Source organism: Hyla sarda, chromosome 5 (assembly GCF_029499605.1).
Source record: "Hyla sarda isolate aHylSar1 chromosome 5, aHylSar1.hap1, whole genome shotgun sequence".
Taxonomy (NCBI): Eukaryota; Metazoa; Chordata; class Amphibia; order Anura; family Hylidae; genus Hyla; species Hyla sarda.
Genome location: NC_079193.1, coordinates 87,860,050 through 87,887,886, shown reverse-complemented (window position 1 = coordinate 87,887,886; position 27,837 = coordinate 87,860,050). Strand labels below are relative to the sequence as shown.

Below are 27,837 nucleotides of genomic sequence, written 5' to 3'. Positions count from 1 at the left end.
GCATCATTTGTCAGTGGAGGGATGGAGGCCACCTTACACTTTAGACAATTCATCCAACATGGTGGATTTGTTCAACTTTAGTCAATGTTGTATAGGCACCTTTAGACAGCTGTTGGTCGAACATTTCTTCAGCTTCCAGCTATTTCCACTGACCCCTCCCCCCATACACCTTTGGCTTGGCAAGGCATGCATGTATTAGAAATAGAGATAGGAGGGAAAACTGCTGCTAGACACCTTTGGAAGTCTCTGAGAACAAATGGATCAGGCATGTTGATCTCCAACATAAATAACCATTTTCTCCCCATACACATTAAATATTAGGTCAATCCCACCAAATTTAGGGGGTTCGGACAACTTTACAAGGGTTTTGCAGGGACAGAAAACAAACTGTCTCAGCAGGAACTGCTGATCACTGACACCACTGCGGGACACCACTCATTGGCTGAGCAGGCAGTTTCTGCTGAGGCAGTTTGATTCAGAAGCAGGTAGAAACAGCAACGAGTGGGGGCTGTCTTGCATTATACTGGGAGCTGTGGGTAATCGGAGGAGATGAGTATGACTTATTTTTGCTTTTTACAACACTATATAGAAAAAAATGATGTCCCCTGTATAGCCCCTTTATATGCTTATCTTTACTTAGTGACTCAAAAGTACATAATAACATATTCTTGGGCTATGCCATCATTTACTAAAGTGGGAAAACAAATTTAAGGTGCAAACCGTCTCTATTGCCATTCTTGTAATAACAAAAAAAAAAAAGCAACAAAAAACAAACTACTCCTTTTCTTTGCTCTATTAATAACTGGGATAAAAATTGCCATTGCGGACATCGGTATTATTGCATTTTTTGCCACTAATATTACTATTGCTACCTACATGATGGCTGTTACTAATCATAATTATAGTATACTAGTAACATTTACAATAAAATAAATACATAGTTCACAATCACTTAGTCGCTAAATGAGCTTCACAGAGGGCAGATAAACCTTCACCTTTTTATTAATACTCGACGAGTAATGAAAGCCCTCTAATATGAAAGACAGATTTCTATCAACAAAAATGACTGACTCCAAATCAAAAAAACTCATAAAATCAATAAAAGTTACATCTGTTTTTCTTCTTTGCAGACCTCGTAAGCCAGAGAAGAGAGTGTAAAATTTTTCTACTAAGACAAATGTGTAGACATAAATTGGCTGCACTGACTAGACAGCAGAGGCTTAGAATATAATTAGGGGATTTCTTCTTCTTTCTGAAATGTGGCTTAACAAGACTCTCCTCTACGTAATTACTATTTAGCTTCTTTTTATTCAATGTCTGTCTACATCTATTTTTCTTCATTTATTATTATTATTCCTAAATATATATTTTAAGACTACAGCTTTTAGTTGCTTTCCATGGGGAGGGTTTAGCACATCGTACATGATGGGAAGCAATGAATTCATACCAGCTGATTATATTAACATTGCAAAGGTGAAATCTGCAGGAATTGCCATTAAATGTTTCATTTAGCAACAAAACAACAAGCACAGTAATGGCCAGGCTCCCAAGCAAGGTCCCCTTGTATATACTGTAAATTATATGTGTGATTTACATGTTAAAAAGAATCTGGTATGCTACTCGTGAAGCAGGAAGTTTCTAGAACCTCTGGCAGTTGAGTGGTCCATCTTGGTCTTGGTAACTAGCCAACAGAGACGAATGGACGAAGGAAAGCGGGCAAATTTTGCCTTTTACATAGGTGGCATAGTAAGTGGCATTAAAGTGGTGGACTCTGTTTATCATGGAATACTGTATAGACAGAATTTTCAAGCTACTTGGACAAAAAATAAATAAAAGGTGAATAACCACTTTAGAAGGTTCTCTATACTGTGTCCCTAGTCTGGAGACAAAGGCAAAATGCTTTTTTTCAATAAATAACAATTTCTCTAATCTTAACCTTAATCCCAGGAGCTCTAGGAGACGCTTTCTAATTGAGCTCAATAGAGAAAAATCATATCACGTTTTACCAACAACAACAAAATTGACAAAAAACATGGGAAGATAGTTTTTTTGATTATTTTCTATGGGCAACTGCTTCATGTTTCGTTTGTACAAAGTTTGATAAATCTCCCTCACAGTGTGCCGATAGCCTAAGACAAAACCAAAACCGGGAAGAGGGGCTAATCTTTATATTATAAATAAAACCTGTGAAAATATGTTTACTCCTGAAAACTCCCTTAAAAAAATTAGCATCCATTATTTAGAAAAACAAGAAAGTAATTAAAGGGGTACTCCGCCCCTAGACATCTTATCCCCCGCTACTGGGGAGCCCCGGGATCCCCGCTGCGGCACTGCGCTATCATAACAGCACAGAGCGAGTTCAATCTGTGGGTAATGACAGGCGATACAGGGGACGGAGCCGCGTGACGTCATGGCTCCGCCCCTCGTGACATCACGGCCCGTCCCCTTAATGCAAGTCTATGGCAGGGGGCGTGGCGACCGCCACGCCCCCTCCCATAGACTTCTATTGAAAGAGCGGGCCGTGACGTCATGAGGGGCGGAGCCGTGATGTAACGATGCTCCGGCCCCTGTATTGCGCGTCATTACGTGCAGAGTGAACTCCCCAGCAGCGGCACCGCGGCGTTCTGACATCTTATCCCCTATCCTTTGGATAGGGGATAAGATTTCTAGGGGCGGAGTACCCCTTTAAAATGAACATAAGTCTATTTCACTTTTGCCCCCCCCCCCCCAAATTAGGCAGCCCTAGGCATGTGCCCATGTTGCATAGGTTTTTCAGAATTTAGCTGCCCAGAATAGGATCACATAAAAGTACTCCTGTAAAACACACACACATACATAAGTATAGAGAAAAGGCATATAAAACCATTTTGCTCATGCTGCATGTGAATCATGCCAATCTTGCTGATGTATTTTGCAAAGTGTGACTAGGCTTCCATTTGTTTTGGATTTGATTTATTCGCAGGCTTTTCACATTTTGACAAGAAAACACCTTATTAAACTAAGCAATGACTTTTCATAGCTTTCAGCCTGCAGTTTAACTTTTTTTTACTCTCTGTATGTGGCTTTATAATGCCCTGAGGTTTTATTTTAGAGAGGCGTTGCTTCCAGCTAATCCTACCCATAATTTTCCTTAATATTATGGTATTTTCCAGGATTCATGGATTTTATACAGTGTATGGTTACTAAAGCGAAGAATCAATGAAAAGATGCTTGAATAGTGAATGTGTGTGGACAGTTACACAAATGAGGAGAATTTCAGGAGGAAGGTGGAGCAGAGAGACGACAGGATTCCCAGGAGAGCCCCATCTGTGAACACTTCACCACTCCCCAACGAATGGAGCTCTGCGTGGGCACAGGTGGATCCCAGCCTCCTGCTGGAGCAGAGCTCAGCGCGTAGCCTGAAAGAAGACTTTCATTACTGTTGGCTGTTTGGATTGGAAAGAAGCCATCTCAAACATTTGCAGGTGGCTTGGCCATACTTTGACACTTAAATATTTGAGGCCGTGATAAAATCAGAATATTACTACAATATGGCGCTATACAAAGTGTAATGTGCAATCCTTAATATGAAATGTATGTTAAAAGATCCATTCTCTGGAGACCACTAAGAAATTCACATTTGAAATTAGTATACTACTTATTCCCAAATGTTTTGGTTTTAATGTGTTTTGGGAGGGAATGGAAATGAAAGCGAGTCCGTCCAAGTTCTTTTGCCTTTCATGCTCATGTTACAACTGTTCGAGGCATACATTTTCAAAAGGCTCACATTTTTTATTTTTGCTTATCCTCCTATGGCAAATAGGAAAACTCATAAGTCTCGCAGATTCATAATCCTGTTTGTAACAGCTCAGACAGGGTGAGGGAAAATAAAGGAAATTTTGACATCATATGTTCAGATGCTATCAAGAAACACTTTGATACCCATCAGTACCTTCTTGCCTGAACACCTGTCTCCTTACATGGAAATAATATATGAAATGTATGAAGATGGCAATAAGCCGTACATAAAATATTCCTACAATTGTATAAGGGTAAATTATCATAAAGGAAAAACATTTATAGCCTAGTAGACCCAGGGCTGACGTGACCCATCAGAAGACAGCAATAAGCAAATATCTCCGAAGATGCCAAATGAACATAGATTCTACAGTTCTGGATTGTTTCACAACTAATAAGTTTTTATTGATAATATGACCAATAGGTGCAAGATCAAAGAAGTAAGTAATGTGATTAACCTCTTAAGGACGCAGGGCGTATGGATACACCCTGCATTCCGAGTCCTTAAGGACGCAGGGCGTATCCATACGCCCGTGGGAATTCCGGTCCTCACCGCTAGCCGGTTGGGGACCGGAGCCGGATGCCTGCTGAAATCGTTCAGCAGGCATCCCGGCATATCGCCCAGGGGGGTCATTATGCCCCCCCATGTCGGCGATCGCCGCAGATCGCTGGACAATTCAGTCTAGCGATCTGCGGCGATTCCGGGTCAATCGGGTCTCCAGTGACCCGGAATTACTGGCTGTTCGGGGCCGTCTCTGACGGCCCCGAACAGCCAGAGCCTGCAGGGGTGAGGTGGCACTGGTGCCACCTCACGATCGCCCTGATTCGTCGGCCGGATTACCGGCCGACCAATCAGGGCGCCTGCTGCGGGTGTCACTCCCGCACCCGCTCCGCCCCTCTTCCGGAGGGCGTGAGCGGGTGCGGGAAGACGACCCCGGGTGCTGGGGACCCTGATCCCCGGCGTCCATGTTGGGATCGGGGCCCCAGGAGCGACGGCGGCGGCGAGGGACAGCCTGCGATGGAGCAGCAGCAGGAGGTGAGTTACAGCCTCCTGCTGTTGCTTAGCAACAGCTCCCAGCATGCAAAAAGGGCATGCTGGGAGCTGTAGTTATGCAACAGCAGGAGGCAGACCACCACAACTCCCAGCATTCCCTTATGGGCATGCTGGGACTTATGGTTTTGCAACAGCTGGAGGCACATTTTTTCTATGGAAAAGTGTACCTTCAGCTGTTGTATAACTACAACTCCCAGCTAGCACAAACAGCTAAAGTGCATGCTGGGAGTTGTAGTGGTGCATCTGCTGGTTGCATAACTACAACTCCCAGCATGCCCGTTGGCTGTCGGTGACTGCTGAGAGTTGTAGTTTTGCAACAGCTGAAGGCACACTGGTTGTGAAACTTAGAGGTTTTTTTTTACCTAACTCAGTGTTTCACGACCGGTGTGCCTCCAGCTGTTGCAAACTACAACTCCCAGCAGTCACCTTACACCATCCACCGTACATGCTGGGAGTTGTAGTTTTGCAACAGCTGGAGGCACACTGGTTTTGAAACCTGTGATACATAACCAGTGTGCCTACAGCTGTTGCAAAACTAAAACTCTCAGCATGTACAGTCTGTCAGCGCATGCGGGGAGTTGTAGTTTTGCAACAGCTGGATGTCCCCCCCAATGTGAATGTACAGGGTACACTCACATGGGCGGAGGCTTACAGTAAGTATCGGGCTGCAAGTTTGAGCTGCAGCAAATTTTCTGCAACAGCTCAAACTGCCAGCGAGAAACTACTGTGAACCCCCGCCCGTGCGACTGTACCCTAAAAACACTATACTACACTAACAAAAAATAAAATAAAAAGTAAAAAACTTTTATAATGGGGTCATTTATGGGGTATTTCTAATATGAAGACCCTTCAAATCCACTTCAAACCTGAACTGGTCCCTGAAAAAAAGAGAGTTTCAAAATTTTGTGAAAAATTGGAAAATTGCTGCTGAACTTTGAAGCCCTCTGGTGTCTTCCAAAAGTAAAAACTCATCAATTTTATGATGCAAATATAAAGTAGACATATTGTATATGTAAATAAAAAAAAAATATTTGGAATATCCATTTTCCTTACAAGCAGAGAGCTTCAAAGTTAGTTTCCAATTTTTCATCAAATTTTGGGATTTTTCACCAAGAAAGGATGCAAGTTACCAAAAATTTTTACCACTAAGTTAAAGTAGAATATGTCATGAAAAAACAATCTCGGAATCAGAATGATAACTAAAAGCATTCCAGAGTTATTAATGTTTAAAGTGACAGTGGTCAGATTTGCAAAAAATGGCCGAGTCCTTAAGGTGAAAAAGGGCTCAGTCCTTAAGGGGTTAAAATGGGAGAAATAGAAAGATACCATGGAAATTTTTTTATATGACCGAGATTGCTGATGACTCCTTAAAGAAGAAAGTCTTGTGACAAATATTAATTGCAAGAAAGAAAAGGATTTAATGTGTCATATCTTTATGAAAAAGAACCTGTAGCCAACTCCTCAAAAAATAGATGTTAGGGTCATTAAATTGCATAGGATGCCATGATTACACACCTTTTTACAGTTTCTTGATACACCCTTTCGTTCCTGAGGGATTTATAGTTTATAATTAGTGTTGAGCGGCATAGGCCATATTCGAATTCGCGAAATTTCGCGAATATATTGACGAATATTCGTGATATATTAGCTAAATTTGCATATTCGTAATATTTGCAGCATATTTTCGCATATGCAAAGATTCGCATATGCAAAAATTTGCATATGGGAAAATTAGCATATACAAACATTAGCATATGCGAAAATTCAAATATGCGAAAATTTGCATATGCTAATTTTCGCATATGCAAAAATGTGCACGCTAGTCTAACACAGTAGTATTAGAGCTTTCTTTACACCACACAAGCTGGAAGCAGAGAGGGATGATCACTGTGATGTGTACTGTGAAGAAATAAAAATGAATAAAAAAAAAAATAACGAATATTCGTAATTGCGAATATATAGTGCTATATTCGCAAATATTTGCAAATTCGCGAATATACGATATTCACGAATTAAATTTGCATTGCGAATATTCGTGAGCAACACTATTTATAATCTGTCTAGCAATTCAGGGAATCAATCAGATGGGCGTGAACTTAGTTTTAATAATGGGAGTGAATATCAGGTGGTAGGGGTGATATACAGTCACAGGATTTTACATTGAGAGGTGTGTATTAGCCATACCCCTCCCCTCCCCTGACTGTATAATTCCACCCATCTCCTAAATTCACTCCCAATATTAAAATTAAGTATATGCCCATCTAACAATTTCCCGAATTGTCATACAAACTATAAACTCACCTATCTCAGGAACAGGAGGGAGTATCAAGAAACAGCAAAAAGGGGTGGAATCAAGGCACCCTAAGCTATCATCTATGTGAAGCCACTTTGACTTTAAATTTGCTACAGAACTTTATTTTGGAGATCATCAACAGACTCGGTCATACAAGCTATTTTTCCATACTATCTGTACTTAGTATCTACTTTTACCACAAAACATAAAAGAAATCTCACCGAAGCACCCAAGTAGTGACAAAACGTGAGGTTTATTCCATTAACAGGGTCTTTAGTAAAAACAATGTTTCGACCAGCTCAGTCTGGCCTTTCTCAAGCAGACTTTTTCCACAACACATTCTTCTTTTAGAGACCATCAGCAGCATCTGTCATAGAGCCTTTTTTGGAGGTATATTTCTACGCGATATGGCCCTGTTGGGAACTAAAGATTGATTTTCAGCGCCACCTGTATAGTCTGTCCATTTTCTCTCACCTTTCAGTCTAGTGCTATATCCGTAACATTTTGCATACCTAAAGGCTCCTACTTTTAGGCTTTTGGACCCTAGATTGGTCAGTTTATCATCCAGTTTATCTAAAGTTGCCCATGTACCTTAAATAGCTGTCAGTCGATTTATCATTCAGCTAGCTTTACCTTTCACTCCATATATGAAGGGTCACCTAATTCATGTGTCCTACATACAAAGAAAAGTGGAGTAAGCCTTATCTTCTCCAAAACAAAAGGGTCACTCAGTTGAAATCAAAGATGCATGGTCCTTCTCTTGTTGGGCATCATCTGTCAGGGGAGAGTCAGGATGCCTCATACACATTAGACGGTTGTCGAGTCTTGAGGCTTGACCAACTTCGCATTAATGTTTATGGGAACATATAAAGCTGTGCCAATTCCGGCACCACTACATTAAGTAAGTTGGCACTCACTATATATGGTGTTTTATTCTATGTAGTGTATATAGTGTATGTAGTCTATGTAGTCTATATAGTGTAGTGGACCACTGACCTTTTTCTACATATATTTGTAAGCTCTTTACGTATCTGATATACTCGAGGGTGAACATAAAACATTTGACATGTCATAAGTGTTGAACAGTGGTTGTCCAATTACAATCACTGAAATAAAGGGTGAGAAATGCTCTGCTGAATGTTCCAGCCTTTAGAGTTTGATCAGCTTCCTCTGCTCTTTTTGAAGAGCCATGCACTAGTATATACTGTATGTCTGTACACTGCACATTCTGCCCCTTCATTTCAGAAACTAAAGGGGGGCCTTAGCATCTGGATACAAATTAACCAAAAGCTTTGGCACATCACTACACTGTGTTAAATGTTTCATGTGACAATAGGTACCCTTTCATTTTTCTTTGTGGTGCATAAGGTTCTACCAAAATCAGATGCATCTTCTGAAGGTGCTTTAGTATAGCAAAAGCTGTAAAGGAGTACATAGTACAGGGTTGCAACACTAATATAATAAAAACGCTCTATAACCAATAATCCATCACACATCTTGAAGTTATGAATATTTAGTTTACAATTTAACCAATTAACCAAAATATACCAAAATAAAAAGAATACTGCATGCAACTAAGGGTGCCTACATAATGTTACAAGTGGAGATGTGTCCTTTGCAGCCCTAAGCATCTATATTAAAGTTTGAAAGATACCACTAAATATTTTTCTTTATAAACAAGCAAGAGTTCAAGCAACATTTCCTAAGCCATTTTATGTAAAAGCTACATGGTTGGAAACAATTCAAAAGCTCATATTTTGACATTGAAACAATAAAATGATGGTACAGAACATTCTTTTCAGTATGCACCGTTTTTGGCTAAAAGGAAATCCAATAAAGGTCAAACATCTTTACGCACATGCTCAATAGATGACACACATCTTGCTCAATGCAAGTTCATTTATCACATGTAAAAGGGAACTAGAAGAAATATGGCAAACGATATGCCTCAATTCTTGTCCATTACAGTGACAAACATTCCGTATGTTTATTATAAATATAGAAGCATAGAAAAACTGTAACACATCTATGAAATAAAATTTGATTTGTCATCCTACCCAATCTGGCGATTTGTAGAAGGTGCTTGTGTGATGACTGAGCTGGACTGGGGAGATGGCATTGCCTGTTGTATTACAACGCTGGTATCATGGTTTGGCAGTCTTGTATTTGATAGCTGGTGTGATGCAGGTCCTGCCATGCCTCCAACAGAGTTATGTAGTGTGATATTCTGCAAAAAGAAAAAAAAAACACATAACATTACTAAGCATAACATTACTCTTTTGTTTATCAATTTTTTAACCAGAAAAAATAATTGACTTCGAATCATCCACTTTGCTAACCTTTTTTGTCATGGGCAGGAGTAATTTACACAAGGAAGATGTTCATTCTCCCCACCATATCATACATCTCTAGATGTGTTGTAATACCTTTTTCTAATTTTTATTTAACTGTTTGCAATATAGACTGTTAAGTACTATCAGGGCTACCAGGTACTCTTAAGAGCTCTTGACCAGACATTGGAAACTCCAAAAACATACTAATAGGTTCATTTGGAATTTGGGATGGAGGACAAGATGGCTGGGCACCTGCTTATAAAACCTAATTATTTTATCTCCTACCAAAGTTAACCCAATGTTAATTGACTATGAAAACCACATATGAAGTTTTGAAAAATTTTTTGTAAATGTTTATTTACATGACAACCTTATTTCTAACTTCCTCATGAGATACATAGCAAACTATTCTTCACCTCTTGACTTTTTTAAAGATTTTTGGTTATCATGAAATGTTTCTACAGTCCATAATGGATTTAAGGGCTCAATAACAAATTTTATTTAGGGACATTTACTGTTCAAATGTTTCCTTGCTTAACTTTTTTATGATTTTGAATTAAACCCTTAAGGACCAAGACAATTTGGTATGTACGCCCCTTAAAGACCGGGCATGTTTTTTCAAATCGGGGATGTCTGACTTTATTAGAGAATAACTCTGGTAACGTTTTGCCAATCACGATAATTCCAACATTGTTTTTTTGTTTTTGTCACAAGTTGTCCTTTATGTACATAGTAAAAGTAAGTCGATATCATTTGTAGTTTTTTTTTACAATGCAAAAAATCATGAAATAAAAAAAAATAAAGATTTTGTGCCATTTTAACACTAATAGGTTGCATATATTTATTTCTGACCAAATAGTTTATGAAACTTACACTTTCAGATGTCTACTTTATTTTGAAAGCATTTCTTTTGTTTTTAATTAACATTTTAAATGAATTAGAAGCCTAACAATTTAACTTGAAATTTAGAAAATTTAGAAAATTTGAAAAGTACATCTTTTTTTTTATGTGCTATGCAAGGTTTGCAGAAACTTGAAGGTGGTGGAACACAGGAACCCCCCTCCCTCCAAATGAACCCATTTTAAAAACTAGACCCCTCAAAGTATTTGCTAGGGGGTACAGTGAGTATTTTCACTCCATAGGTTTTTGGCAGGAATTATTACAAAGTCAGTGTCAAAAATTAAAAATTTGCTTTTTTTCACAAATGCATAATTTGTGGGACATATTTTTTGTACATAGCTTCTGATATTGAAAGAAATGCACCCTACATTTTATTGAGCTGCTTGACCCATGTTTGGAAATTCCCTTGCTTAAGCCATATTTGGTTCCTTGGCCGCGTGGTAGGACCCAGAAGGAGAGGAGTGCCATTTGGCTTTCAGGGCATCATTTTAGGCCGTTTAGATTATAGGCCACACTTTATGCCTACAAAGGGTTTTAGCTGCCGGAACCATACAGAACCCACACAAGTGACCCCATTTTGGAAACTACACCCTAAAGTATTCACCTGGACCAAAAGTGAGTACTTTGAGTCCTTTTTGTGTGGCTGGAATGGTTACAAAGTCAGTGGAAAAATAAAAATTTTCTTTTTTTTCCACAAATGCATCATTTGTGGGACATTTTTTTTGTAAATTGCATCTGAAAAGTAAAAATGCTTCCCACATTTTATTACGCTGTTCGCCCCGTGTTCGGTAATACCCCCCTTAGGCCATATTTGGTTGCATGGCCACATGGTGGGACCCAAAAGGAGAGGAGCACCATTTGGCTTTCAGGATATCATTATACAAATTATAGGTCGCACTTCGTGCCTGCAAAGGGTTTTAGCAGTGACCCCATTTTCAAAACTACGCCCCCTAAAGTATTAACCTAGGGCAAAAGTGAGTACGTTGAGCCCTTATTGTGTGGCTAGAATTATTTCAAAGTCAGTGGAAAAAAAATCCATTAGCTTTTTTTCCACAAATTCTTTATTTGTGGGACATCATTTTGGTAAGTCGCTTTTGAAATGGAGGAAATGCGCCCCATATTTTATCACGCTGTTCATCCTGGGCTGGGAAGTACCCCTACTTAAGCCATATCTGGTTGCCTGACTGCCTGGTAGAACCCCAGTTGGCTTTCAGGGCATCATTATATGAATTATAGACCCCATTCCATGCATGCAAAGGATCGGAGCTGTCAGAACAATACCGCACCCCTACAAGTGTATTGGCTGGACCAGGGACCGCTCTGATCGGTCCTTGGTCGGCTAGAAGTGACGCGTGGCTGTCTGTGACAGTTAGAGTTCCTATTGGATATATCAGTCATGTTGTGGGAACAAGTACCCACTCATGGCGAATATATCCATCACTGGGCGTTAGAAGAAAAAAAAAATATATATAAAATTGTTTATTTGTTGGAAGGGAGGGGGGGGGGGCTGGGTGATAGTCCCCATTCATACTGCATCTCTGCAGTATAGGTGTCCGTTATCATGTCAAAAAAGGGATGCCAATGTATACTGTAGCAGTCTCATTCAGAAATGAATGGAGCTTCTACAGTATATTTCAGCACCTTTTTTTGCCATGATGCTGACGGATACCTGTAACATACTACTGAAACGCAGTATGAACAGGGTGCAGTGTAGGGTCACATAGAGCGCATCCGCAGCATATTTCACAACAAAGATGCCCCCGGCAGTCACAAGGGTGAGATCATTGCTGCAGCTGGGTAGCTCAGTGCGTCCGCTCATGACTGCCGGCGGGAAATCCTCCGCTATGAGTGGATACACAAAGCTACCCAGCCGCAGCAGGGAGCCCATTATTGTGACTGCTGGCGGGCATCCGCAGCATGTAATATGCTGCGGATGTGTGCCATGTGATCCTACAAATTATGCATTTTTATTTTTCATTATTTAGTTTTATTTTTCATTATTTATTTTTTTTACACTTTTTTGTAAAAATGTTTTACACTTTTTTTTTTAATGCTTTGGAATATTTAGTATTCCAAAGCATTGCAGTTATATGCTGCCTCTGGCACGTCCTGACAGGCAATAACCGGGGCAGACCTGGGGTCCTTGTAAAGACCAGGTAAAGACCCAGGTAACTAGAAGCACCCTGCGATCGTTGTGGGGTGCTACAGGAGAGAGACAGAGGGAGCCCCCTCCCTCTGTCAATACTCGTTACAGCTCGTGGTCGCTTCCGACCATGGCTGTAAGGGTTAAACTGACGAAGTTTACTTCGGTCCCGACAGTGCGGCAGGTCCCCGCCCACTGGTGATCACTCACAGCACCCCGCGATCGTGCTGCGGGGTGCTGAAGGGAAGACAGGGAGCTCCCTCCCTCTGTCAAAACACTTACAGCCCGCAGTCACTTCCGACCGTGGATGTAAGGGTTAAACTGCCGGGACCGAAGTTTACTTTGGTCGTGACATGTATACTCGTCCTGGTGCGTGAACGTGCCTGGATGTGTATACACGCCCATGGTAGTTAACGTGTTAATTGTGTCAGAAGATGTATATGCTATACATAGAATTGGCCCATAGGTTACAATATTAATCGGTTTCAGGATGACCGTTGTATGTTGAAACCATTGTATGTAGAGACTATAACTCCATGAAAACCTGGTAGTTGGTTCTGAAGTCTCAAAATGTCATCCAAAAATAGAAAAGTCCTTATATATAAAAGTAAGAAAGAACTACTGGGAGCTGTAAATCACTGTCTATGAAGAGGACAGGAGCTTCCTTAGGGTCCTGTACAGTACACACAATGTCCCAAAAAAGTATAATGGAGCCGCCCTCACCTGATGTCTAAAGGAGCAGCTATCCCTGGCACAGGTAAAGAGTAGTACAAAACATGTAATACCTCCCTGTACTGTTGGGAGGCACTACCAGACAGCCAGTCAGTTCATGCACTTCAGAAATACAGGTGTTTTACCAGTAAAATGCCCATTCGGATTGGTCAGTTCTTTCACCCATTGACATGTTTCACAGATCTGCACTGTCTGTGGCATTGTATTGTGAGTCTGGTTTCAAGTTACAATGGTCCAGAAAAGACCATTGTATGTTGAAAATATTGACATTGTAAGTTAAGGGATCACTTTACATTAGGTCTGCGAGTGGCCACCCAGTGGTCGTGATGTGCATTGCAGCCTGTTGAGGGTTTGGCTAGCATGTTGCAATACTGTATTAAAATAGAATTATGAGTAGAGATGAGTGGATTTTTGAAAAATTTGATTCGGACAATTAGCTGAATTTTCCAAAACAATTTGTTTAGGTCCGAATTTATTTGCGGCAAATTGCTATTAAAAACGGCTATTTCTGGCCTACAGAGAGCCTCAATAGGGGCGTAGAACACTTTGCCTTGTTGTAACACGCATAGGGTGTGTGCTGGGTTAGTTAAATAATACTGTTATTCAGTATGACATGCAGATCAGAAGCGTCGCTATTAGAATCACTGTCGGAGAGTGGCACAATGACAGAGCCTGGAGGTGACATCAGTATGAGGAGACCATACAGTTGCTGAATGACACAGCGTGGAGGTGGCAGCAGCATGAGGAGACCATATAGTGCCTGAACGACACATCGTAGAGGTGGCGGCAGCATGAGGAGACCATATAGTGGCTGAATGACACAGCCCGGAGTTTGCGGCATCATGCGGAGACCACATAGTGGCTGAATGACACAGCCTGGAGTTAGCGGCAGCATGAGAAGAACATATAGTGGCTGAATGACACAGCTTGGAGGTGGCGTAAGCATGAGGAGACCATATAGTTGCTGAATGACACAGCATGGAGGTAATGGTAGCATGAGAAGAACATATAGTGGCTGAATGACACAGCCTTGAGGTGGCGGCAGCATGAGGAGAACATATAGTGGCTGAATGACACAGCCTGGAGTTGGCGGCAGCATGAGGAGACCACATAGTAGCTGAATGACACAGCCTGGAGTTGGCATTAGCATATAGTAGCTGAATGTCACACCCTGGAGATTGCGGCAGCAAGAGGAGAACATATAGTGGCTGAATGACACAGCCTTGAGGTGGCGGCAGCATGAGGAGAACATATAGTGGCTGAATGACACAGCCTGGAGTTGGTGGCAGCATGAGGAGACCACAGAGTAGCTGAATGACACAGCCTGGAGTTGGCGTTAGCATATAGTAGCTGAATGTCACACCCTGGACATTGCGGCAGCAAGAGGAGAACATATAGTGGCTGAATGACACAGCCTGGAGTTGGCGGCAGCATGAGGAGACTACAGAGTAGCTGAATGACACAGCCTGGAGTTGGCGTTAGCATATAGTAGCTGAATGTCACACCCTGGAGATTGCGGCAGCAAGAGGAGAACATATAGTGGCTGAATGACACAGCCTGGAGTTGGTGGCAGCATTTAGTGGATGACTGACACAGACTGGAGGTGGCAGAAGCATGAGGAGACCATATAGTGGCTAACTGACACAGCGTGGAGGTGGCGGCAGCATGAGGAGACCATATAGTGGCTGAATGACGCAGCGTGGAGGTGGTGGCAGCGGCAGCATGAGGAGACCATATAGTGGCTGAATGACACAGCCTGGAGGTGGCGGAAGCATTAGGAGACCATATAGTGGCTGAGTGACACAGCGTGGAGGTGGTGGCAGCATGAGGAGAACATAGAGTGGCTGAATGACACAGCCTGGTGTTGGCGGCAGCATGAGAATTCATTACATAAAACTTAACTTTTAATAATATGCTTAGGATAAAATATTTAAGGAAAGGAGTGCAAAAACAAACACTATGGCCACCTACACCACCAAGTTTTGATGTGATACAAAGACCTCTAAAAGGTGGAAGGGAACAACATATGGTCCATTGTAACCGGTGGGGGTAAAAACTTCCCCTGTAAGGCCCTACTCTTGTAATATTAATTCCCTTCTTGGCAAGTGTTACCCGCCCTAAAAAGGGCAGCCCCACACAAGAACCTCTCCCTATTTCCACCACCTTACACTGCCATTTCCCAGGGTTTTTAGGTGGAAATAGGGATTGGTTTCGGTGTGTGGGGCCGCATTTTTTAAGACGAGTAACACTTTCCTCGAAAAGGTGGAAGGGAACAACGTATTGTCCATTGTAGCAGGTGGGAGTAAACACTTCCCCTGTGAGGCCCTACTCTCGCCCTATTAATTCCCTTCTTGGCAAGTGTTACTCATCCTAAAAGGGTGGCCCCACACAGAAAACTCTCTATTTCCACCTAAAAACCCTTGGAAATGGCAGTGTTTGTAGAGGGAAATAGGGAGAGGTTCCTATAAGGGGCCGCCCTTTTTAGGGCAAGTAACACTTGCCAAGAAGGGAATTAATAATGTGAGAGTAGGGATTTACAGGGGAAGTTTTTACCACCACCGGTTACAATAGACCATACGTTATTCCCTTCCACCTTTTAGAGGTCTTTGCATCACATCAATACTTGGTGGTGTAGGTGGCACATGGTGTTTTTTGCACACCTTCCCTTTTGTTTGATTTAAAAAAAAATTGGGGTACATATATTTTATCCTAAGAATGTCATTAAAAGTAAAGTTTTGTGGGTGGAAATCCTGACTGATCCATACCTGATTCATCTTCACAAAGGTAAGTCTCTCCACATTTTTCTTGGACAGACGAGTTCTCCTTGGGGTGACTATGGCACCCGCTGCACTAAACACCCGCTCAGATGGCACACTACTGGCCGGGCAGGACAGCTTTTCCGGGGCAAACTCTGCTAATTGCGGCCACAAATCAAGTTTGGCTGCCAAGAAGTCCAGCGGATCTTCATGGTGTGTTGGCATGGTCATATCAAGGTATGCCACCACCTGCTGGTTCAGGTCCTTCTCCAGGTGTACCTGCTGCTGATGAGTTGCTTCACTATGCGGGTGAAGAAAGATACTCATCAGCGACTGTAGACTCAGGCTGCTGCTGATGGAACTAGTACTGCTCCTGCCACCCCCCCCCCCCCAGCAGCCATGGCAGTGGAAGGTGAGTGCAGAGGGCCTCCCAAATCAGACCTGCAAGAGGATGGACGATGGCGCAGATCGGCCAACTGAATACGTAGGATGTCTCTGTAGTAGGTCAGTTTGTCCTCCCTCTCGGTGGGTGTTAAAAAAGGCCCACATTTTGTGCCGGTAGCGAGAGTCCAACAAGGTGGAGAACCAGAAGTCATCCCACTGCCGAATGATGACAATTGGACGGTCACTACGCAAGCAAGTGAGCATGCATCGTTCCATTTGTGCAAGCAACTTGGAGAGACTCCCTGCCTCCATCTCCACTGCATACTGCCACGGGGTGTCTGGGTCCTCTCTCTCACCTTCCTCATAACCCTCTAGCTCCTCTAGCTGCTCCTGCTCCTCCTCTCCTGTCAGATGACTAGAAAAACTGTCCATCTCGCGAAACCTAAACTGTGCTCCACTGTGCCCCTCTGCTCCCTCCTCCTCCTCCAGTTCAGCCCCCACAGGGCTCATGTGGGGGCTGAACCGAGATGTTGGCGCCATGTCTCCAGTGCCCTGACCAGCCTTTGTTTCCAACACGTGTTGTAGTAGATGAAGCAGTGGAATGATGTTGTTCATCCCGTAATAATGTGGCTTCCTCAAAGGGCCTGAGCAAACGGCAGGTGTCACGTATGAGCTGCCACTGGTTGACATTGAACTTACACAGGGGAGTCCCCCTATCCGCCTGGATCATCAAGAAATTGGTGATGGCTTTTCTCTGTTCGTATATTTGATCCAACATATGGAGGGTGGAATTCCAACATGTGGAAACGTTGCAAATCAGACTATGCTGGGGGATGCCATTCTGACGCTGCAGCTCAAGGAGGGCGTACTTTGCGGTGTACGAGTCGCTGAAGTGCATGCAAAGTTTCCATCCCATTGTTAGGATGTCTTGCAGATGGGGGAACTCTTCAGGAACCGATTGACAACCAGATTGAACACGTGTGCCATGCAGGGGGCTTATGTCTCAGGCTTCCTCGTCGCAGCGCAGACAAGATGTTCTTCCCATTGTTGGTCACATTGGTTCCCATTTCTAGTTTTCTGCGCGTAAGACATGATTTGATTACTTGATGAATGACTTTTAGCAGTTCCTCCCCTGTGTGACTCCTTTCGCCAAGGCAAACCATGTAAAGAACAGCGTGACACCGCCGTGCCCTGCACATATGGTATGCTGGAGGGGCACTGAGACTTGTCTGTGCAGTGGAAACTGAGGACACGGTGGAGGATGAGGAGGCGGAGTCGCACACTGTTGCAGGATCAACGGCCTAAGAGCGTGGAGGCCTAAGCAGTGTGACCTGTCCAAGTTGCTGTTGGGGCTGTGCAGGAACCACATTCCCCCAGTGTGCCATAAAGGACAAGTATTGTCCCTGACTGTAGTTACAGCTCCACATGTCGGCGCTGCCGTGCACTTTGGTACACACCGACAGGCTCAAGGACATTGGCTCCCTGGCCTCAGATGCCGGCCACTCCTCCTGCACCACGCCACTGATGCTGCCCCTGCACGCCGCTGATGCTGCTGGACTCTGCAGTTTGCATGTATGGGGATCGAGGTTTGTAATACGGGGGTTGCGGGGATCGGGGTTTGGAACACGGGGGTTGCGGGGATCGGAGTTTGAACACGGGGGTTGCGGGGAGAGCGGGGTTTGAACACGGAGGTTGCGGGGATCGGGGTTTGAACACGGGGGTTGAGGGGAGAGCGGGGTTTGAACACGGGTGTTGCGGGGAGAGTGGGGTTTCAACATGGGGGGGGGCGGTGTTTAGCGCCGGAGGGAACAGGGTAGCGCCGCGCAGCGCTGCGCCCATGGCCCTAACTTATTGTTTTCAACACAGGGTGCCTCCAGCTGTTTCCCCACTACAACTCCCAGCATGCCCTGACAGCCAATAGATGTCAAGGCAAGCTGGGAGTTGTAGTAGCAAACAGCTGGAGGCACCCTGTATAGATGAACTAAGGGCGGAAGTGCCGGCCCCAGCAGGCATCAGTGACATCTGCCTGCTGGGGAAGTCTGCCTGCTGGGGAAGTCTGCCTGGTAGTGAGCAAATAGTAAAAAAATATAGTAAAAAAAAAAAATTAAAAGCAGGGAGGGGGTTAGGGCTAGATGTGCAATAGACAGGGACAGAAAAAAAAACATATAGGATGGTGGAAGCTACCCTTTAATAGAGGACAATATGCTTTTAGTGCTCTGCTCACCCTAACTGGCTGGCTACTATTAGCATTTCAGTTGTTGTACACACCAGTGCTGCAGCACACAGTCACTGTGTACTACACCCAAAATTGCACTCTCTCTCAATCTCACTCCCTTCCCTTCCAGTGCCTCTAGGCTGGATTTGGGCTTGAGATGAATCGGTGCTGTAAAAAAGCTTTTCTGTGCTACACACTGCTCTCTGTCCCTCTCTGCAATAGAACGCTGATGTGACTGGGAGGTGTATCGCTGCTGTAAAAATGTTTTTCTGTGCAACACACACTGCTTTCTGTCCCTCTCTCTGTGCAACAGAACGCTGTTGTGACTGGGAGGTGAATCGCTGCTGTAAAAATACTTTTCTGTGCATTTCTCTCTATGCAATAAAAGGCTGATGTGACTGGCTGCAAGATGGCTTGCGATTATAATGGGCTGTGACATCCCAGGGGTGGCTGGTGGCTGATGCATGCTGCATGTGATTAAGGGTCATCCTGCCTTCCCAGGATTCCTTGCCCCATGTCCTTACATGTGGATCTGCCATTTTAGATACCCTGGAACCTGGGCCGCACTAAAATGGAGTTTAATGAAGCGATCTGCATGATTGTATCGCGGTGATATTTGCATTAGTTGCAAATAAAAATTTTCCTGAAATGTGTAACCAATGGATTCGGCAGATTCAATTCGCTCATCCCTAATTATGAGAAATTGGAATCCTTAACTAAATTCAAGGAAAGATAAGACACATTTGTAGATCCAAACTTGCCATGTGTTTCAACATTATAAACACCAGTCAACCCACATTAAGTCCTTTCATACCTCAACTCTTCATCGTAACTGAAAAGCATAGCCCTATCCAACAAACATACATTAGTTCCAATGGTATGATGTAAATTAACGTGGGATAGTTTCAATTGCACCTACAGCTACAAAGTTGGTTAAGAAAATCACTAAAAAACATTATCCATATAATTATAAAATAATAGATTTTTTTATCCAAACCACAGATACCAAAAATGTAAAACAGCCTGGACCCTCTGGTCTTCTCTTTTCAGGTAACTCTCTGAATGGTAGTTATATTACTTGTCTTGAGCCATCCGTCAGGTTTATCTTGGACAATATTCTGCTTTATTCATTTTGCCCAAATTCTTTCTTCTTTAGAACTATCTGAAATCTTTTTCGTTAGATTCTACGTTAAAGGGGTATTCCAGGAAAAAACTTTTTTTTATATATCAACTGGCTCCAGAAAGTTAAGCATATTTGTAAATTACTTCCTAAAAAAATCTTAATCCTTCCAATAATTATCATCTGCTGAAGTTGACATGTTCTTTTCTGTCTGGCAACAGTGCTCTCTGCTGACACCTCTGCTTGTCTCGGAACTGCACAGAGTAGAATAGGTTTGATCATGGGATTTGCTTCTACTTTGGACAGTTCCCGAGACACGTGTCATCAGAGAGCACTTAGACAGAAAAAGAACAACTCAACCTCAGCAGCTAAAAAGTACTGAAAGAATTAAGATTTTTTTAATAGAAGTAATTTACAAATCTGGAAAGAAAACTTGTGTGTGCAGCTCATAACCAACGCCCGAGGTACATGTGGCCAAAACGATCGATCCCCACCGATCAAAAATATAATATAAATAGTAGTAATTTTTTGACCACACCTCTAGGATGATACACAATGAATAAATATTGCAGACAGTTTTATTGATGTGAATGCAAAAATGATTTATTTCACAATGTTAATCACAATATAAAAACAATTTAAAATAAAGTCCTAAAACACAAGAATATAGCACTGATAATATTTGCCATTTGGGCCCCAATGGCTAAAACTTCAGAGCACTAATACTGATTGCTCTTGCACTTAGAAACTGATGGTTCAGAAAAAATCCGCTAGTCCGGCGATTGATATCAAGAGATTTAAATGTATGAAAGATCTCTAAAATGGCTACAATAGGCCACCACAGTCTATTTGTAATGATTACAATGTCATTGCTCACCGTGTCTCCAGCCGCTGGTCCCGTACTGCAAATGGACCAAGAATGGAAGTCCTGCAGCTATTTAGATATTGCGGGCACTGCGGTACTTGTGATTGCTGTGTGAGGCTCACAATGTTGATAGGAGCACATACTCCGGCAGGAGGCTCCAGTGGATGAAAATCTCAATTGTAGCAATCCTCCTCTCAGGTAGCACTTGAATGAAGGAGCTGCTCCTGGTTGAATCACGCAGCAGACAGCCTACCCGATGTTGTACACCTGTATCTCCACAACATCGGGTATGCTGTCTGCTGCATGATTCAACCAGGAGTCGGGTATAGATTTGTAATTGCTTTTTATTAAAAATCATAAAAAGTGGCAATACATGGTAGGACTACGCGTTTCTGAGGGGCTCCCTCCTTCCTCAGGTATGAGTTACAGTGTGTGGATACAGTACTTTATATATACATATTTCTGAATGCCATTGGAGGCTGAGTATGACGTCAGCCTCCAGGGTCTATTGGTGGTGTATAGGAATGGATGGGCTAGATCTATAACACTGTGATTTTTGGCCCACTGAGATCAATGGGCCCATTGTGGTCTATTGAGATCTTGCGGCAAACAGTGTAGAAAGCTAAACAGCAGGGTCCTGGTACTATGGTGGAAGGGAGACCCTGGTGTAGGTTCAATTCCCAGGTTGATATACAGTGTTAGGTTTATACTTAATTAGGATAGACATGATTTTTTGAACCGTAGGAACTAGGTCAGTTGGATACCACACATTACCTCCTGTTTCAATTAACCTAGTTGCCCATTTATGGTATCCAATTGACCTATTTCCCACGGTTCAAACACTTTCTTAACTATCAATTGACCCATACATGTCTATCCTAATTAAAGTATAATCCCAACATGTAAAAAAATTATAACTTTGTGCACGAAAATTTGTGTGTTTAAAATGTCCTCTTCTGACCCATATAACGTTTTTTTTTTTTTCTTCATTATTTCATTTTTTCATTATCTTTAGTTTTTTTTATAGGTACATTTTTGTTTTGATGGGAATTTTTTATAGCTTTTTATAAAAACATTTTAGGGTATACAAAGTGATCAAAAATACGCAATTTTATGTTTATAAAATATACGCCATTGACCGTGCAGTTTAATTAGCATGACATTTTTATAGTTCGGCCATTTACGCACACGGCGATACCACGTTAATTTGGGAATAGGGGGGTGGTTTAACCCCTTAAGGACCAAGCCCATTTTCAGCTTAAGGACCAGGCCAATTTTATTTCCGCATTTTCGTTTTTTCCTCCTTGAATTCTAAAATCCATAACTTTTTTATATTTCCAACTACAGACCCATATAAGGGCTTGTTTTTTGCATGAAAACCACAATTTTGCTAATTTTGGAGGGTTTCATTTTTTACACTGAACACTTTACGGGAAAAAAGGACATGTTTTCTTTATTCTGTGGGTCATTACGATTAAAATGATACCCATGGTAACATACTGTTATATTATTGTACCGCTTAAAAAAAATCTCAAACTTTTTGTACAAAATCAGTATGTTTAAAATCGCCCTATTTTGACCACCTATAACTTTCCGTATATGGGGCGGTATGAGGGTTTATGTTTTGCGCCATGATCTGTACATTTGCTTATATAAAACTTGTAAATAATTTTTTTGGGAATAAAATGTGACAAAAAAGCATACATTTTTGACTTTTTTTTATTTTTTACGTTTACACTGTTAACCGTATGGGATCATTAACATTATATTTTGATAGTTCGGACATTTATGCACGCGGCGATACCAAATTTTTTATTAAAAATGTTTTAATGCTTTTTGGGGGTAAAATGGGAAAAAGGGACAATTTCCATTTTTATTGGGGGAGGGGAATTTTCACTTTTTTTTTACTTTTAATTTTTAATTTTTTTAACTTTTGTTTTACAATTTTTATGCCCCCATAGGGGACTATCTATAGAAATAACTTCATTGCTAATACTGTTCAGTGCTATGCAAAGGGTATAGCACTGATCAGTGTAATTGGCTATTATCTCCTGCTCTGGTCTGCTCGATCTCAGAACAGAGCAGAACACTCCAGGAGATGGCCAGAGGCAGGTGAGATGACCTCTGGCCACTATTTAAGATGATCGAATCCCCGCGGCAGCACTGCGGGCAATCCGATCATCTATTTAAACGTGCGCATTGCCGCATATGCCGTGATCTGTATTGATCACGGCATCTGAGGGGTTAATGGCAGACATCGACTCGACCTGCAGTGCATGACCTGCCGGGACCTGCAGTGCATGACACAAGCACCATTCAGATGCTCACAGTCATGTATAGGACGTATATGTATATCCTGGTGCGAAAAAGTATCTCCGCACCAGGGCGTAAATTTTGTTTAAGTGGTTAAACTTTTAATATGGAAGAGGTTAATGGTGTATTTATTTTTTTTTTACTTTTATTCAACTTTTTTTTTACACTTTATTTGTCCCCTTAGGGGACTCTTAGGGGAAATTATTAGATTCCCCATGCAGATCAATGTAGTTCCATAGAACTACATAGAAACAATGTGCTATACATAGAGCACAGGAGGTAATGCACTATGTGGGAAGTCAAGGACCTGATGTACTAGTAATGCTCTACACAGGAAGTAAAAAAGGTAATGCATTATATGTAATACCAGAGATAGTAGATAATACAATATATACAGTATAAGGAGTCAGGAAGGTAATGTTGTATACAAGGTCAGCAAGGTCATTTAATATAATTTAATTTAAATTTAATAAAGGACAAATGTTTTCCAAGTGTTTGGCTGCAGTGCACATGTGTAGCCAACATTTTTTTTCATTCTCTATGGGGTTTTCAAATGATGTTTGGAAGTCCCAAGATAGAGAATGAATGGTGTGTGCTGGCCACATATGCATGCCGGCGCTCCATTCATTGTCAAAAGATTAGATCTCCATTTTGGGGATTGGTGGGGGTCCCTTAACCTATGGATGGGGATACATTTTAATAAATAACCATTAAAATGTTTTTGGATTTGCAAATAGGGGTCATGAACCCTGAGGGTCACAGGGTTGGGACCTGCACTTATAAGTGTATTAATAGCATATCATGTGACTATGGTATAAAGGCTGCACCTTAAATAATAGTAATACTATTATTATTATTATTATTTTATTCGTACCCACAGATATGACAGGTTTTTATTTTACTGAACTATTTGTTCATACAAACGTTGCCAGATTTTTAGGAGCATACAAAAAGATGAGGAGGCATAAATGATCTAGATTTTTGATGACTATAAAGGAGCTAGTAAAAGACAGTCTGTTGTACATCCAACCCCGCATTTTCAAACATTTGTTTTACTATTTAAGATGTATTAAACACCTCTGTAGGAGTACGACTCAAAGCTGTAACTGAATAGCATAAAACCAGTTTCACAAAGTAAAATAAATACACCTTTCAGTGCGGACATCTTACGGCTTCAGCGGAGCTGGATTAAAACAAGAGTATTTGAAATAAAAGTTCAAAGTGACAATATGAGAAATGGCAGGTCTCAAAATCATAAGGGCTGCATTAATAGGTTCAGGAAAAAAGCTCTGTACACAGTGCTTTATATAGAGTAACCAGTACCAAAAATAGCTTGCTTATAGTAGGCTATAGTAATGATAGCTCCATACACCTTATTGCTGAGAACAGTACAGTACATTTTTCTATAGGCACTCTGTAGACAGTCAGCCTCTAGTGATATGCCAAAAACCAAGAGCTGGCAAAGAATTCTGTATTACTAATTGTCACAGTGTGCGCTCCGGTCCCCTTCCCTGAACCGGAGCACCCGCTCCCTCGGCCTTCTGCTTCGGGATCCCGGCATCCCCCAGTCAGACGCACTGACCGGGAGCACGGGTTCCCTTGTGTCGGGGACGCAGCTGCCGTGACGGCTGGTCCCCGTTCACGCGCCGCGTCCCTATCGCACTTACCTGGCTCCTCGCTCCCTGTGCCGTCCATCTCTGTCTCCCGGCACGCGCGGCCCCGCTCTCTAGGGCACGCGCGTGCCGCCTTCAGTAAATTTAAAGGGCCAGCACGTCATTAATTGGTGCGCTGGTCCCTGACCTCTGGCCACCTCCATATGAATATAACCTGCCCCTTCCTGCCTTTGCCGGATCTTTGTGCCCTAGTGCCTTTGAGAAAGCGTTCCATATTGTGTATATTGCCTTGCCTGTTGCTGAACCCGTTGCTACCATCCACTCGCCTTTGAACCTTTGCTGCCTGCCCTGACCTCTGCTGCGTCCGACTACGCTTCTGCCCGCTCCCTGTGTACTACGCCATATCAGCTGCCAGATAGGTCGAGTTGCTACTGGAGGATACGACCTGGTGGTTACCGCCGCACCAAGTTCATCCCGCCTTGCGGCTAGCTCTGGTGAAAACCAGTAACCACTTAGAACCGGTCCTCTGGTACAACCCGCGTCATCGCCTCTCTGGTCCAGAGGATCCACTACCAGTCCTGCCGGTTCGTGACAGTAAGATCTGGCCATGGATCCCGCTGATGTCCCTCTGCCAAGCCTAGCGGACCTCACTTCCATGGTGGCCCAGCAGGGTCAACAGCTGGCCCAGTTGACTGCTATGATGCAACAGCTCCTGCCTTCTCAGCAACAGCCAGCTCCTCCGCCCGCACCTGCCGCTACACCTCCACCTGCAGTTGCCTCCGGTTCCAGAATCCGTTTGTCCCTGCCAGACAAATATGACGGAGATCCGAAACAGTGCCGTGGGTTCCTGTCACAGTGCTCTCTCCACCTCGAGCTACTGTCCGACCAGTTTCCTTCTGAGCGAGCCAAGGTAGCCTTTATCCTAAGATTATTGTCCGGGAAGGCCCTGGCCTGGGCTACACCCCTATGGGACCGCGCAGATCCAGCCACCTCTTCCATCCAGAACTTCTGCCAAGAGTTCCGGAATGTTTTTGAGGAGCCTGCCCAGGTTTCCTCCGCAGAGACTGCCTTACTTAACTTGACCCAAGGAGGTTCTTCCGTGGGTGACTATGCTATTCAGTTCCGCACCCTGGCCTCTGAACTGAACTGGAACAATGAAGCTCTGTGTGCCTCCTTCAAGAAGGGCCTCAACAGTGAGATAAAGGACGTTCTGGCTGCACGTGAGATTCCTTCCACCCTTAGTGACCTTATTTTGTTGGCCACTAGGATTGACAAGCGTTTCGCCGAGAGACAAGAGGAACTCCTAGACGCTAACCTCGTCTGGCTCCCGTTTTTCTGCGTCCACCTGAACCCGCTATCGGGCCTCCTGCCGTGGAAGCCATGCAGGTGGATCGGTCACGCCTGACTCCGCAAGAACGAAGCCACCGCAGAGACGAGAATCTGTGTCTGTACTGTGCCAGTACCGAGCACTTCCTTAGGGATTGTCCTCTCCGTCCACCACGTTCGGGAAACGCTCGCACCTAGTAAACGTGGGAGAGGCCTTGCTAGGTGTGGATTCTTCCTCTCCACGTCTCGTCATAACCGTGCAGTTGTTCATCTCTTCCAAGTCCTCTTTCTCCGCTTCCGCCTTCTTGGATTCCGGTTCAGCTGGCAATTTCATTCATGCCTCCTTGGTTGACAAGTACCATATTCCAGTAACCAGTCTACCAAAGCCGTTCCTCATTTCTACAGTTAACGGTGAGAGACTCTCTACCACTGTGCAGTTCCGTACTCAGCCTCTGCAGATGGACATTGGAATATTTCATACTGAAACTTTAGAGTTCTTTGTCCTCCCTTTCTGCTCTTCCGAACTCCTCCTGGGCCTGCCGTGGCTTCAACGTCATTGTCCTGTCCTGAATTGGACCACCGGTGAAATCCTGCGTTGGGGCTCCTCCTGTTCTGACCGTTGTCTCAAGGCCCCTCCTGTCAAACAGGTCCCGCAAGTTACTCCGCCTCCTGGTCTGCCCAAGCCGTACCATTCTTTTGCGGATGTCTTTTGCAGGAAACAAGCTGAGGTCCTTCCTCCTCACAGACCTTATGATTGTCCTATTGACCTGGTGCCCGGTTCGACCTCACCTCGGGGCAGGATTTCTCCTCTCTCACCTCCTTAGACTCTTGCCATGTCCGACTATATACGTGAGAACCTACAGAGAGGATTCATTAGAAAGTCTTCTTCCCCTGCTGGGGCCGTTTTTTTCTTTGTGACTAAGAAGGACGGTTCTCTCCGTCCCTGCATTGACTACAGAGGACTTAATAAGATTACAATCAAGAACCGTTATCCTCTGCCCCTAATCTCTGAACTATTTGATCGTCTTCGAGGGGCAAGGATCTTCCCCAAATTGAACCTACGAGGGGCCTATAATTTGATCCGCATCCGAGAGGGGGACGAATGGAAGACCGCCTTCAACACAAGGGACGGGCACTTTGAGTATCTGGTGATGCCCTTCAGCCTATGCAATGCACCTGCCGTCTTCCAGGAATTTGTCAACGACATCTTCAGGGACCTACTTTATACCTGCGTGGTCGTATACTTGGATGACATCCTCATCTTTTCCTCCAATTTGTTTCAACATCGGGTCCATGTGCGACAAGTCCTCACCCGTCTTAGGAGAAATCACCTATACGCCAAACTTGAAAAATGTCTTTTTGAACAGTCCTCCCTACCTTTCCTGGGATACATTATCTCAGCCCAAGGACTTCAAATGAATCCTGCCAAGCTCTCTGCGGTACTGGATTGGCCACGCCCCTCTGGACTCCAATCCATACAAAGATTTCTGGGCTTTGCTAATTACTACAGGCAATTTATTCCGCAGTATTCCACTCTCGTGGCTCCTATCGTGGCTTTAACAAGAAAAGGAGCTAACCCCAAATCTTGGCCTTTCCAAGCAGAAGAAGCCTTCCAGTCACTGAAAGCTGCCTTTGCCTCTGCACCTGTTCTCTCTAGGCCAGATTCCACCGAGCCCTTCTCTCTCAAAGTGGATGCCTCCTCGGTGGGGGCCAGAGCTGTCCTTCCCCAAAAGTCTTCCGGGGGCAAGACAGTAACTTGTGGCTTCTTTTCTAAAACATTCTCCCCCGCAGAGAGAAACTATTCGATTGGAGACAGAGAACTGCTGGCCATTAAATTTGCACTTGAGGAATGGAGGCATTTACTCGAGGACGCCACACATCCTGTGAACATCTTCACTGACCACAAGAACCTGGCTTATCTCCAGTCTGCCCAGAGACTTAATCCCCGTCAGGCTCGGTGGTCTTTGTTCTTCGCCCGCTTTAATTTTGAAATCCATTTCCGTCCGGCTTGCA

At 43.3% G+C, this 27,837-nt stretch overlaps 1 protein-coding gene across 8 annotated transcripts in view; it reads right to left on the bottom strand.

Moving 5' to 3' along the window:
* Positions 1-27,837, bottom strand: part of CREB5 (cAMP responsive element binding protein 5) — a 616,745-nt gene that overhangs the window by 340,023 nt on the left and 248,885 nt on the right. For all 8 annotated transcript variants that reach the window (XM_056519876.1, XM_056519873.1, XM_056519872.1 and 5 more), the window contains exon 5: positions 9,182-9,351. In XM_056519876.1, the coding sequence (XP_056375851.1) occupies positions 9,182-9,351 (170 nt within the window). The remainder of the gene's footprint in view (positions 1-9,181; positions 9,352-27,837) is intronic.